Raw genomic sequence first — 14049 nt, forward strand, 5'->3', positions numbered from 1 at the left:
AAGAGCGTAGCAGCCATGGAAGAGAACCTGTAACTCATTTCTGACTGTTACACAAGACTAGGGATGGGCACAAACTGAAAAAAAGTGATTTGGTTCGGGGTTTGGAGCAGCCCCCGAACTGAACCCTGAACCGACCCAAAAGGGCCCCACCCATACTGAGCCGGTCCGGCAAGTTTGGTTCACCCTTCCTCCTGTCTGAAAGAGGAAATGGAATGGGCTTGCTGCGCCTCTCAGGGAAGGAGCTCCGCAGTGGGAAACCATCCCACTTATCTGGCATGTAGCCGGCTCCGCCTGAGCTGACACCAGGCCAGTCTTCTCGCAGAACGCTTCTCACCTTGATGATTTCCTGGGCTATCTGCCTTGTCTTGTTAATATCCAGTGATATTTTGGGGTCCCTGACAAAGGAGTGAAGCGTCCTTCCTTTGCAGAAGCTAAAACGGAAGGGAAAATCAAGCAGTCATTAAGGCAAGACAAATAAAGCTGGTTCTTCACACTTTCTTCAGACACCTCCACCGGGTCCGAGTGAGTGCAATGAGCAGCGATAGTCTGTGGAACACGACATGGCTCAAGACATCCAAAAGCGGTCAGTATCCGGTCACCATGGGCCTTGACTGAAGGTAAAAGAAGACGGGGACGGCAAAGGATGATCGATGCAACAAACATGAAATTGAGCAAACTCTGGAGCAAAACGGAAGACAGGAGGGCCTGGCGTGATGTGGTCCATGGGGTCGCGAAGAGCCAGACTGGACTGTGCGACTGAACAACAACAACAACAACAACAACAACCAGGTCACCACCAGCACCGGGAGACTTTTGCCTGGAAGGCTATCAGAAGGGCAGAAAGGCAGAGTTTGAAACTCATTTTCTCCCAACAGCCCACCCAAAGAAGATGGGACACTGTTTTCTGCACTGCTTTGTCAACTGGGTGACCATATTTCACATACACCTTCCTTGTCAGGAAATCTGGGTGAGTTTTGCCACATCTTTCCTTTTAAAATAATGGTACTGATGGTTCCTGGTTCATTTCCCACCTAGCTGGGCTTTGGGCGGCAGGGGAAGTGGCTCAGCAACCCCCCAGGGCGCTGCCTGCTGCTGGGCTTCCTGGTGCCCATTTCTCCCTTCCCCCAAACCCAGAACCAGTCCCTGCTTTCCTGCACCACATTAGAGCAGGAGGCGCTACACACAGGCCCAGGAAGCGTCACCTTTGTAGCTGTAGGAAGCACCCCTTTGGAAGCCGCTGCCTCCATCACAGGAAGAGGCAAGATACCTCCAACTATTTTGTGACTACCCCATCAGGGCACCTGTTCTGTGGCTGGCTACACTCCCCTGACCGGTCATTTTGTAGTGGTACTCACTCAATGTTTGCAAAATTCCATAAAGTGGCTATGGGCTCAGGAAATGTATAAATTTTTACAGGAAGGCAAGGTCGCGGAGACCTGGGTATCTGCCAGCAGATTTCTCAGCCATAATGCTATAAAGATTTTCTTCTACAGCAACTGGCTTTCAGTAGCATAACATCTTTGGCAAAAGACATATATGAAAATGTTTAAGAGTGGGCATCATCTTATACAGTTTGCAGAATTTGTCTTTTCTTGGTACTGAGAGTGGAGGAACAACTGTTCCCATTCTCCTAAGCAATGCACATACAGCCCTGGTATACGGTCCCTGGCTATGGAGTATCCAGTTCCCACTATTCTAAGAGTGACTGCAAGGCAATTTTAAATTGTCGGACATGTTGTGAAAGACCTTTTTTAAAAAACAGGGAGAGAAGAGGCTGGGATGAATTGAAATTAGATACATAACAGAATTAAGGTCCTTATTACCTCGTAATAATTGCCAGATGAGGGGGGTTCATACAAGCGCCCATGAACAGCACCACGTTCTCGTGCCTTGTCTGCCTGTAATTCATCACCTCCTTCTTGAAGAGCTTCAGGTGATCTTGATTGTTCCCGTCGATCTCCAGCAGCCGGATGGCCACCTCCCCGTGCCACCTCCCCCGGTAGACCTTGCCCCACCGCCCCTGGCCGATGGGGTCGCCCAGCTCGATCTGCTCAAAGGGAATGTCCCACTCCTGCAGGTAGACGCTCGTCTGGCTGGCCTTCCGGGCGATCATCCCTCGCCAGCGAGTCGGCCCGCTCCGCAGGTCATCGAGCTCATCGTCATCATCTTCGGCCTCGGATTTGTTTGGCTCTTGGTCTTCTGCTTGCTGGAAAGAGAAACAGGCAACAAGACGCCATGACTAATGGAGGGGCTACTCCTGAATTCTGGGTCTCTAACAGCGTTTCCCCACCTAAATGCAACCAATCTCTCCCTCTTGGCTACACTTATCTACTGTGCTTCTGTCTTGCCCTTCTTCCAATGCAGAACTCAATATAATAATAATAATAATTATTATTATTATTATCATATGACAGTGTGTGTAGTATAGCCAGGAGATCCTAAGTTTCTCTGGCAGCCAAAAGTTCTAGCTTTTTAGTGTTATGCACCACTAGGTAGTGAGCTAGACTTGTGTTTAAGGCAAGAGACGTTTCAGAGGTAGTTTGCCACTGCCCGCCTCTGCCCCTGGTATTCTTTGGAAGTCTCCCATCCAAATACTAGCCAGGGCTGACCTTGCTTAGCTTCCGAGATCTGATGGGATTGGGCTAGGAGTCCCAGGAGGAGTCACATCTGGACCTTGACCAGACCCAGACCAGCTAAGGTGGCTGCATCATGCACCTCCCCCGCCACAGCCTGGAACTCCTTGCAATGTCCCTTCCACCCCGAGACACCCCTCTGCCCCCTCCTCCTTCTACGCAATTCTTTCTTCAAGGCATTTATTTATTTAATTCATATCTTTCTTGCCAAAACTCAAAATGGATTTACTAAATTAAATTCCGTCAAGGAATGCAGAGTAGCTTACATGGCTCTCTGCTCCGTTATGTTTGCATAATGACCCCGGCAGGCAGATCAGTCCAAGACTGACTGGCCCAGGGTTACCCAAGGAACTTCACAGCTGGGTGGGGACTGGACCCCCCCCTTCCAGCACTCTAACCACTGTGCCACATGGGACCTTTGTGTAGGACCCTCCCATACACGTGGCTGCTCTCCTCCAGTCGCACACCCTCACTCTTGGCTTTGCTGAATCTGTGGCGTTCCTCTTGCTTCCGCTTCAAGACTAGCTGATGGAGGAGGAGGAGGAGGGTCTGGGGCGGAAAGGGCCGCGGTGGCCGGGACTTGCGTCCTTTTTTGCTTATATTACTTTACAAGGCACCACATTCAGAAACAAGACTACTTAAAGTGTTAACTCACCCTTATTAGGACAAAACCAAGAGAAAACTCACCTCTGTGCCAAGTTCTTCAACTCTGTCCATCTCTGGGTGCTCATCAGCTCTGCTTGAGATAGAGGGGGGAGTATTGAGATGCCACTGCTAGGATGCCACAATGAGTTACACTTAGGATACACGGGGCATTGTATCTTCTGCTGCCACCATCAAAGGTATTTGGCTTAGTGCCTGTGACTTCTACAGCCGGAAAGCTAATACAGAGATGGACTGACTCTTATCAGGTTCAATCACTTGGAATCCTGCCTACAGCTTTCTTTGCACAGAAGGGGGCAAATCACACTAGAGAGCCAGTTTGGTGTAGTGGTTAAGTGTGCAGACTCTAATCTGGGAGAACCGGGTTTGAGTCCCCACTCCTCCACTTGCACCTGCTGATGTGACCTTGGGTCAGTCACAAGCTCTGGCACAGTTGTTCCTGAAAGAGCAGTTTGTGTCAGAGCTCTCTCAGCCCCACCCACCTCACAGGGTGTCTGTTGTGGGGAGGGGAAGGGAAAGGAGTCTGTAAGCCGCTCTGAGACTCCAAGTGAAGGGCGGGGTATAAATCCAATCTCTTCTTCTTCTCTTCACTACAGATAAAGAGCACAAGCTGATCTGCCAGATTAAACCATGCATTTTCTAGAATGTTCTATGAAGACAGATAGTTCTGTCTACGGGTTCAGAGCTTTGTCTCCAGAGCCCACAGATATACCAAGATGGTATTTAATGCCTGCCAAGCTTTCCCATATTACTCCTACTATATCCTCAGCATGTTGGAAACAATGTGGAGAGAAAGGGACGTTCCTGAATAGCTGGTGGGAATGTAAATACGTTAACAAATACTGGACTCAAATACTGACAAGCATTAAAGATTACACGGGATATGACATACCAAAAACACCAAAAGCGGCCCTTCTTAACTTGTGGGATATCCTGAGAATCCCCAAGGGCACATAAAGAACGACTCCTGATAATGGTGACAGCCTCACAGTGGAATACCAGACACATCCCTACCTTACAACAGTGGATTAACAAACTCAAAGAATATTATATTCTTGATAAGATTCCAGATTGTATTGCAAGAACTGAGAACAATCAGACTCAAACCGACCTGTTAGGAAAATGGTGTCTAATTTTAAACAAACTGTGGTCAGGGCTCCCGGAATATACATTAGTGGTATAAAATGTTTAACCTCTTTTACTAGATTTTACTAACCCCAGGCATTTAAATGGGTCAGTTAGAGGGTGTTAATTCTTGTATTCTATGGTATATAAGTAACAAAAACAACCAAACACTCTGTACTCAATATTGCAAAGGGCTGTGCTGACATGTAAACCGATAAAAATGTGTATGTATATTTCAACACCGGAGTATGATGCTTTATATACTTTGTAAATTTGCAATATACCTTTCAATAAAATGCTATTAAAAAAATACAGGTGAGGATAATGATGAAACCTGCTTTGCCTCCCCACCACTGGGAGAATAAATAAATACAGACAGACAGACTGACAGACAGACAGACCTAGTATTTATTTAGATTAAATGTTGCCTCTCCAGAGACCTGCTCAAGGTGGAGTACATTTGGAGTGCATTTTCCTCCTGCCTTTCCCCCAAGGAGCTCAGGGCTCCTTCCCTACCTTATCCCCAGTTAGACCAGGCACACAGGATAGACTCCAAGTCACCCAAAAGCTTCCTAGGAGAGTGGAGATCTGAACCCAGCTCTCCCAGATTCTAGTACAACTCTCTACACAACACTGGCTCTACTGTTCTCTGTCAGTCTTACATGGCACATTCCCTGCACCAGCTCGCAACCCAATTTTTCCAGCTTCCAAGCCACTGCTGGAATATCACAGGAACCCAAGAATTCTGGCCAGCAGTCTTGATAATGCCTCAGAGTCATAGTTTTGGCTTAGCTTTTCTTTTACAATTCCATCACAAGAGTCAAGGGCATTATTAGAAACAAACACAAACTTACTTAGCATTCTCTGTCGTTTCAGGTGGCTGTGTTACTTGTGAGGGATTGGGGATATCTATGGAAAAACACGAAAGAGATTGGCATTTGAATGCATGTTTTGGTACTCCTCCCCTACAGCTATGGAGGTTTTTTCCTTAGATAGCCCTAGTAACATTCATAAAGATGTAATCAGCCATTTGAAGCTATAATTATGCTTGGAAGAATCAACCGGTACAGCTCTCTTGGTACTATGCGGCTTTGAAGTGGAGGAGAGGAATCGTTGAATGTTCCCTGCATGGAGAAAACTAGAGTAAAGCCCTCTCTGCTCTCACTTGCTAGCTTTCTACGTATAGAATGACTGGCTGTTGTTGTTTTTTAATACAAGGGGTGTAATGCGACGTGTAATTCCCCGCCCTACAGCAAGACCATCCCACGAAGCTGGCTCTGCGTTCTGGAAAGGGCTCCTGTTTGTGCCAAGATGACACTGGTCTGCTCTGTCTTCCTGGAGCTTCTTAATACATCATAAAATATTTAAATTTAGGATTAATACAGACACATGTAATTCCAGGGTGCGCAGAGGTAGCTAACAAAACATTTATTCCTTGTGTACAAAAACCCCAAAACATTTTAAAAACATTTTATTTTTGGCACACCAAGTTAGTTTTGAAGGAGTTTCTTTTTTAAAGTTTCAAAGAACTTCTATTGTTCAGCTGTATTTCTGTGGCAAGGAAACAATTAAAAACTTCTTTTGGAGAAAGTGGGTTACGCAATTTTAAAAACATATCAACAGATCTCAAAGGAAGAAGCCCTTTTCTTGCACAAAACTATAATCCATAGTTTTTCCTGTTGTTGCCTGAAAAGACCCGGAGCAGAAACCAAGTCCTAACAAGAGTGCTGAGAGCACAAGAGCGCAAAGGGGGGGGGGGAGTCTGCTCACTCCTCGTTTGATGACTCAGCTGATGTTCCAACTCTTTCGGGACAGATTCTGGAAGGGTCATCTTGTCAGTGTGCTGCAGCTGAATACACACACAATAAGGAGTTTCGAGGAACTGCTGAGAGGATTTATGGCCACAGACACGTTGGAGACAAGAGGTATCACAGTGAAAAAAAGAAAATGTGTGCTTCCTAACAAAAGAGAGGTGCAAGCTCTTGGCAGGGAAAGACAGCCTCCCTCCTGAGGACTCTGGCAAACAACAGACCCTTCCCGGCCCTCTCTTATATTAGTCTTTCCTGTTCTCCACCACGCCCTTTAAAAAATTAACTGCATCTATTTGCTCTCGCCTCATTCCTCCACTAGACAGATAGGCCTCCACAATTTGCAACCCACTAAAAACATTCATGAACCTATAAAGTTGCCCAATACTGCTGGGTCCATCTCGCTCCTTTATTCTGACAAGTGGGGGCATCTCGAACCAAGAAAGACCTTTCCTAAGACCTGTCACCCAAGATCCTTTAACTAAAGTTGCTGGGATATTTGACCCTTGGAAGATATATATGCAAGCCATATACTCTGCCACTGTGCTATTCCCCCCCCCCCTTTCTACCTGTTTCTCTTCTCTTGTCAATGTGTGCTAAGATTTGGTACTACAGCTAAGTTTATCTCATAGGGGCCCCAGGCAGAAACTTTTCCAAGCTTTGCTACATAAGATTGTTCAATGGACAAGGTTCAGGAACTAGAACCTGTGGAACTTATGTACCCAATCCAGGAATTCTGCCTCTACGGGCAGGGATCCAAAGTGGTTTACAACATCATTCTCCCCTCCTCCATTTTGTCCTAACACTCACCCTTGTGAGGCATGTTAGATGGAGAGAGACAGAATCACTGGCCAAGGTCACCCAGCCAAGTTTCCAGAGAAGAGTGGGGATTGGCCTCCCACACTCTGACCACTTCACCACACTTGTACTACTGACCCATCTATTTTGGCCAAACAGGGTCCGACAATTTCCTTGGGTTTTAGTCCCAGAAAGTCAGAGTCAGAAAGGTTATGCAACCCCTGATGTCCTGCTCAAGACAAGTGAGATGCGTTGGCTTGGCAGATCATAAACTGTGCAGGAATCAGGGGAACAAGGAAAGTTTCAGCAAGGATTGTATTTAAAGGGGGAGGGGGGCCTTTCCTAGCTCCCTCTTCACTGGTGTTTCAATAGCTGGTAACCCTTTTAAAGAGAGTCTTTGGGGGGTTACACTATAAGCTTGTTGGCTGACGGTTTTATTGTTCATTCCATGGAACATAAGAACATAAGAGACGCCAATGTTGGATCAGGCCAAAGGCCCATCTAGTCCAACACTGTCACACAGGGGCCAAAAATACCAGGTGCCATCAGGAGGTCCACCAGTGGGGCCAGGACATTAGAAGCCCTCCCACTGTTGACCCCCCCCCAAGCACAAAGAAGACAGAGCATCACTTGCCCCAGAGTCCCTATCTATACCTTGTGGCTAATAGCCACTGATGGACCTCTGCTCCATATGCTTAATTCTCTTTTGAAGCCGTCCATGCTTGTAGCCGCCACCACTTCCTGTGGCAGTGAATTCCATGTGTTAAACACTATTTGGGTGAAGAAGTACTTCTTTTATCCATTCTAACCCGACCGCTCAGCAATTTCATTGAGTGCCCACGAGTTCTTGTATTGTGAGAAAGGGAGAAAAGTACCTCTTTCTCTACCTGTTCTTTCCCATGCATAATCTTGTAAACCTCAATCATGTCACCCCTCAGTCGTCTTTTCTCCAAGCTAAAGAGCCCTAAGCGCTTTAACCTTTCCTCATAGGGAAAGTGTTCCAACCCTTTTATCATTCGAGTTGCCCTTTTCTGCACTTTTTCCAAAGCTATAATATCCTTTTTAAGGTGTGGTGACCAGAACTGCACACAGTATTCCAAATGAGGTCGCACCATTGATTTATATAGCGGCATTATGATATTGGCTGATCTGTTTACAATACCCTTCCTAATAATCCCCAGCATAGCATTGGCCTTCTTTATTGCAGTCACACACTGTCTCGACATCTTCAGTGAGTTATCTACTACAACTCCAAGATCTCTCTCTTGATCAGTCTCTGCCAGTTCAGACCCCATCAACGTGTATTTATATTTAGGATTTTTGGCTCCAATGTGCATCACCTTGCACTTGGCCACATTGAACCCCGTTTGCCATGTTGACGCCCACTTGCCCATCCTTGACAGATCCCTCTGGAGTTCCTCACAATCCTCACTGGATTTTACCACCCTGAACAACTTCATATCATGTGCATATTTAGCCACTTCACTGCTTACTCCCAACTCCAAATCATTAATGAACAAGTTAAAAAGCACTGGACCAAGTACTGATCCCTGTGGTACCCCACTGCTTACCACCCTCCACTGAGAAAATTGCCCATTTATACTCACTCTCTGTTTCCTATTAATTAGCCAGTTTTTGCTCCACGAAAGGACTTGTCCTTTTATCCCATTATTTTTGAGCTTACTTAGGAGCCTTTGATGAGGAACTTTATCAAAAGCTTTCTGGAAGTCAAGGTAAACAATATCTATTGGATCCCCCTTGTCCACATGTTTGTTCACCCCCTCAAAGAACACTTAGTGAGACAAGATCTTCCCTGGCTGAGTCTGCCTCAATAGGTTTTGTTCATCATATTTTTGTAAGGAGATCCACAAGTTCACATTTGAGTTCTTTCAGAACTCTCGGATGTATGCCATCTGGGCCTGGTGATTTATCAGTTTTTAAGTTGTCTATCAGTTGTAGGACCTCCTCTCTCGTCACCTCAATCCGACTCAGGTCTTTTAACACCCCTCCTGAAATCAGAGGTTCTGGAGTGGGCAAGCACTTCTCATCTCCCACAGTGAAGATAGAGGCAAAAAATGCATTTAGCTTCTCAGCCATTTCCCTATCATCCTTCAGTACTCCTTTTACCCCTTCGTCATCCAAGGGCCCCACTGCCTCCCTAGCGGGTTTCCTGCTTCTTTGCAGCTTTGTTTGATGTCACTTAAGCACAACACATATCAAATTAACACTGTGCAAGAAGCAAAAGAAAAGTGTGATTTGTTTACACAAGCAGAAGCATAGTTTCATGCAACATGCAGAAAAAGTTCAGTGCTGTGGGGGTCAGGGAGGAAGGAATGCGTATCAGCAGAAACGGCGCCTGCAGTTTAGAGGAACTCACCTGGGAAAATAAACTGTTGTCTATGCTGAATGTAGTAGGCAGCTTTTTTAAAAAGAAAGAAGAGGATGGCAAAAAAAAATCACAAGAGATTAGCATGTGAGATTGTGTCAGCCACTGCCCCCATAAAACAAGCAGATTAATTTCAAACCATCATTAGTAAGTTATCATTAAGCAACCCAGAAGCAACTGGATGCATATATACATGCGTATGTGGAAGACTCCAGCCGGATCAGAAAACACACCTGATGTCTTCGCAGGAAGAAAGGCAGAAGAGAAATTGTCCTGGCATCAGTCAAATAAACCTCATCCTATTCCCCTGTCTGGCTTCTGCACTATATCTGGGCTGCTCCAAAAGCCTCTCGCTACCCATTACACCGTCTCTGCATCTCTCCCTCCAACACCATTCTCAAAACCCACTTAGCTGAAAGCAATAAATGCAATTATTTTTTCAATTAAACCAAATACATCCGATATCAAGTCCAGCTATACATGGGCATATCTGCTTCCACTATTTTCCAAGGACTGTTCATTATTTTCTGGTGCCTGCCTGGTCTCTAATTTTGGGTACTGGAGGAAGTCTTGTAAAAAAAAATGTTCCCGTGTGTCACGAGAGTTCTTCTTAAGTCAGATCTACTTCTGGGTCCAAAGACAACCAGCACATCCATGATCTTGTTTGAGCTATATGATGAACTGATCAGTTATGGGGCAAATGTGGGTTGGTGCAAGGAAAGTTCTGTTTTAGTTCAGGTCAGTGGGTCTCAAACTGTGGGCCAGCCCCCAAAAGTGGGTCACAAGCCTCTCATAGAAGGGTCACAAGCCCAGGAAGAAGGCTGAATGAGTTGCGAAAGGAGGACTAGGAAGGCTTGGTGGCAAACTGGGTTTGCTTCGGTAAAAATGCCTATTGCTCAATAATGCGATATATACTAAATCTGAAAAGTGCAAGCTTGTTCAGTATGAGATTCCTGCCTTTTAGTTGGGGAGAGGGGAAAGTAGCATGGAGTTAGCTTGCAAGTGGGTCCCCAACAGTAGGATAAATTGAGAAGTGGGTCCCGCTTCAGGGAGTTTGAGAAACACTGGTCTAAGGGGCTGGTCTAGAGGAATTTGAGGTGCACTCCCACCTCTTCGTGCTCTAAGATCCATTCTTTAATGCCTCCGAATCTTCTTTGTTCCTGCTTAGTGGTGTCTTTCCACCCTGCCTACCACCACACCTGGGACCTCTGTATCCCAGGACTATAAATGGAGAATACACAAATTTCCCAGTAATCCCTTGCAACAAGGAGACTGCAGACAGAGGTGAGAAAAATGCAAACAATTAAGTAGGGAGAAATCTTTGCAAAAGTTTTCTTGCCCATTTCTCCAGCAGGCGAATGATTCAAGTTCTCGTTCCTCAGTTTTGCCTCCAAGCCTCCCCACTGGCAATTACCTGGGAAGTTGAACCGGCTATCCCGCTGCCCCATGGGAGATGGGTTCGGAGGAGGCGTTGCACTGGGAGGGTTGGAAGACTGGAAGGGGGCTGGAGAAGATGGCGTGGAGGAAGTGGTGGACGATGGGTTGCTGCTGGAATCCAGGTGATTCACTGCTGGTGGATGGTCCTGAAAGTCATCAAAAGGAGGCAGAATTTTATCTCTTGATAAACTGGCACAGTGGGAATGAGCAAGTCCTATCTGGGCTGGAAACGCTGCAGAATCCCCCGGCTCACCTCCAAGGCTCCCTCTAAGCTGTGGAATCCTGTGAGCAAAAATTCTACTTGGTGAGCTCCTGACATTAAAGTTGTGAGCGATTTGGCTGCTGCATGATTTAGTTTGCTCTGAAGCCCTACTTCCTGAGCTAAGACAAAAATCTGTGAGCCGGAGGCTAAAAAACTGTGAGCTAGCTCACACTAACTCAGCTTAGAGGGAACACTGCTCACCTCCACACTGAGCATCATGGAAGGAGCCGCGGCTTAGAGGGTGTTTTGCATGGAAAAAAGGCCAGGTTCAGTCCCCAGCAGCATCTCCAGTTAAAAAGGACCAGGCAGCAGGTGATGTGAAAGACCCCTCCTACGGGAGAGCTGCTGTCAGCCTGAATAGACAGTATTGCCCTTGATAGACCAAGGGTCTGATTCAGAATCAGGCCGCTTCCTGTGAACATGCAATAGACATGCAATAGACATGTTCAGGGCCTGATCATTCAACAGTGCTCCAATTTTGTCAGCTCCGGGGTCTCCACATGATGTTTTATTGCATTCTGAATCACACCCTTACAGAATACTACTATTCTGTGTACTCACCCAGTTTCAAACTGGCCAACTGGTCCCCAGTGGTTGAGGAGAGGATAAATGATATATTGAACTCCACTGAGTTTCAAAATCTTATGAGCCAGCACTGGAAGAATGCCTCCTCTGACCAATTTTTAGATTTGTTACACCAAACGTCTGGCCTTTTAAAACCAGCGTTTGTTTATTGATTCCGAGGGGGCCAGGGGCCGGGGTCGGAGGAACATGTGACAGTAAGCAAAAGTCGATACTGCTCGGAAAAACTCTTCAATGGTTCTGAAGAACTCACAGCTGCCAGACCTTATTGGTGCTGCTATGGAGTATGAAGGGGGCGTGGAAGAACTTGATGGGGAGGAGAAAAATATGATGTTATGTTGAGAGGATGGGACTCTTTACTTGCAGCAGCTAGGTACCAGTACTACTTCATGCTGATGATATGGCCCTATGCTCCAGGACTCAGGGTGGATTGCATCGTTTACTGAAATCCTGTGTAGCATATTGTCAGCAAGAGGGACTCACAATTAACTATGACACGTTTTCTCCAAGTCTCACCCACCTCAATTAGTACGGAATCTTAATGGCTGCACAGTGCAACAAGTAAATGAGTTTTGCTACCGAGGGGTTAACTTTCAGTTCAACGTACCATGGAAGCCCCCTTTGGATAAAGCACATAATAAGGCCCTAATAACGTCTCGATCGATTGTGAAATATTTTGGTGTTGGCTGAAAATACTGTTCGCTAATGGTGGATATTTATCCCTGTTAAGAGAAGATCCTTATTCAAGCCCTTGGAAGGAGTTGGTTGAATCAAGACTCTCACTATTAGGTTTTCAGCCTACAGAACTAACAGACTTATGGCTGGCTTCTGCTAATACCTTTAATTTCCAAGCGGCTTTTTGAAATAGATCTATTCAGCTCATGTATGCGAGCTCGAAGAGTTTGTTCCTCTATCTACTTTGGTCTTTTGTACCTGCAAGGCCCTCCTGACTATATAATATTTTTTTTACTGTGCCACATTACAGTTTAACTATGGTGGGAACTAGAAAATGTGTTCAATCCTTAGATTTGGAAAAAAAAACCCTTCAGAAAAGGCCCATGAATTTTTACAGAATCTATTTGAGGAATTTGGAAGGAATATGGAGGTGAAATTCAAAAAAATGGAGGACGAATGTCCAAATATGAAAACAGAGATCACAGAAGAGCTTAAGAAGTTTGAAAATTCCATTAAACAAACCTCAGGGGAGTTTCAACATACCAATGAGAGAATAGAATCTTTGGTGTGCAAAACAGAAATGTTGAATAGAGAACTAGAAAGAGAAATGGATACACTGTCTTTGTTAGAACTGAGAGGGAAAGAATTCAGTTTGAGATTTAGATCTTTGCCTGAAGCCTCTGGTGAAAATATTAGAGAGAAAGTTGTAGAAGCATTGGCAGATTTTTAAGAGACTGATAAAGATCATACACACTCTGAAATTGACCAAGTCTATAGAATTAATACAAGGTACTGATCTAATCTAATCTATAAATAAATAATATCTGCCACAATTTTAAGAAGTCTGCACAACAACAAAGGACAACGGAGTAAGAGAACTGCTATAACCACTTATGTAAAACTCCCAAAATGGGCTGCCTGTTTTGCTTTTAATTTGTTGTTTTACAGCGACTGAGGAAGAACGCTTAAGAAACAAGGGCCTTATACCAGGACTTTGTATTGCTGTTACCAGCAACTATGGATGTATCTCTCCACACTGCTATGTCTGAATGTACTATTTGGTCTGTTGGCAACTGGAATGTTGTTATTTGTGTGTGATACTGATGTTATAATTGACTACTGTCTTGTATTGACCAAGAAAAACAAAAAAATAACAACTGTGCACTGTAAAAACCTGCACAAGAGCTTACAAAAAGAGATTTCAACATAATACGTAATTCAACACATGTAATCCATCATAGGAAAATACAGAAGTCCACAATTTCCCCAAGGGAAAGCTTTAGAAAGCACCTACAAAAGTTGCTGCTATGTAAGTTGGACCAAAACATGTGAGGCATGTTTAGGTGCTTTCTAAAGCTTAGGAGACCTGGCCCATATAGAAACTGAATAATGTTTACCTGTTAAGAAACTGCAATGAGACTTCCTGTAGTGGCTTTTAGTTCCTGAGGAAGGACCTGAAGGCCGAAACATTGATCAATACCTAGGAAAAGCGTTGGACATCTATTCCAGACTTTATTGTTTCCCTTTGAGAGATTTCTATTCTGGACTTTGTTCTTCCCCTTGGGGAAATTGTGGACGTTTGTATTTTCCTATGATGGATTACATGTGTTGAATTACTTATTGTGTTGAAGTCTCTTTTTGTAAGGTCTTGTGTAGGTTTTTACAGTGCACAGTTGTTAT

At 45.0% G+C, this 14049-nt stretch overlaps 1 protein-coding gene across 5 annotated transcripts in view; it reads right to left on the minus strand.

The window, feature by feature from the left end:
* The window catches only part of KSR1 (kinase suppressor of ras 1), a 96753-nt gene that overhangs the window by 14652 nt on the left and 68052 nt on the right, over positions 1 to 14049 (minus strand). For 4 of the 5 annotated variants that reach the window (XM_015421922.1, XM_015421921.1, XM_015421920.1 and 1 more), the window contains exons 9-13: positions 10828 to 10996; positions 5276 to 5330; positions 3321 to 3372; positions 1824 to 2206; positions 335 to 431 (exon numbers count right to left, since the gene is read on the minus strand). In XM_015421922.1, coding sequence (XP_015277408.1) covers positions 335 to 431; positions 1824 to 2206; positions 3321 to 3372; positions 5276 to 5330; positions 10828 to 10996 — 756 coding nt within the window. The remainder of the gene's footprint in view (positions 1 to 334; positions 432 to 1823; positions 2207 to 3320; positions 3373 to 5275; positions 5331 to 10827; positions 10997 to 14049) is intronic. The other variant, XM_015421919.1, reaches the window with a different exon arrangement.

This window comes from Gekko japonicus, unplaced genomic scaffold (genome assembly GCF_001447785.1).
Source record: "Gekko japonicus isolate JY-2015 unplaced genomic scaffold, Gekko_japonicus_V1.1 scaffold43, whole genome shotgun sequence".
Lineage (NCBI taxonomy): Eukaryota > Metazoa > Chordata > Lepidosauria > Squamata > Gekkonidae > Gekko > Gekko japonicus.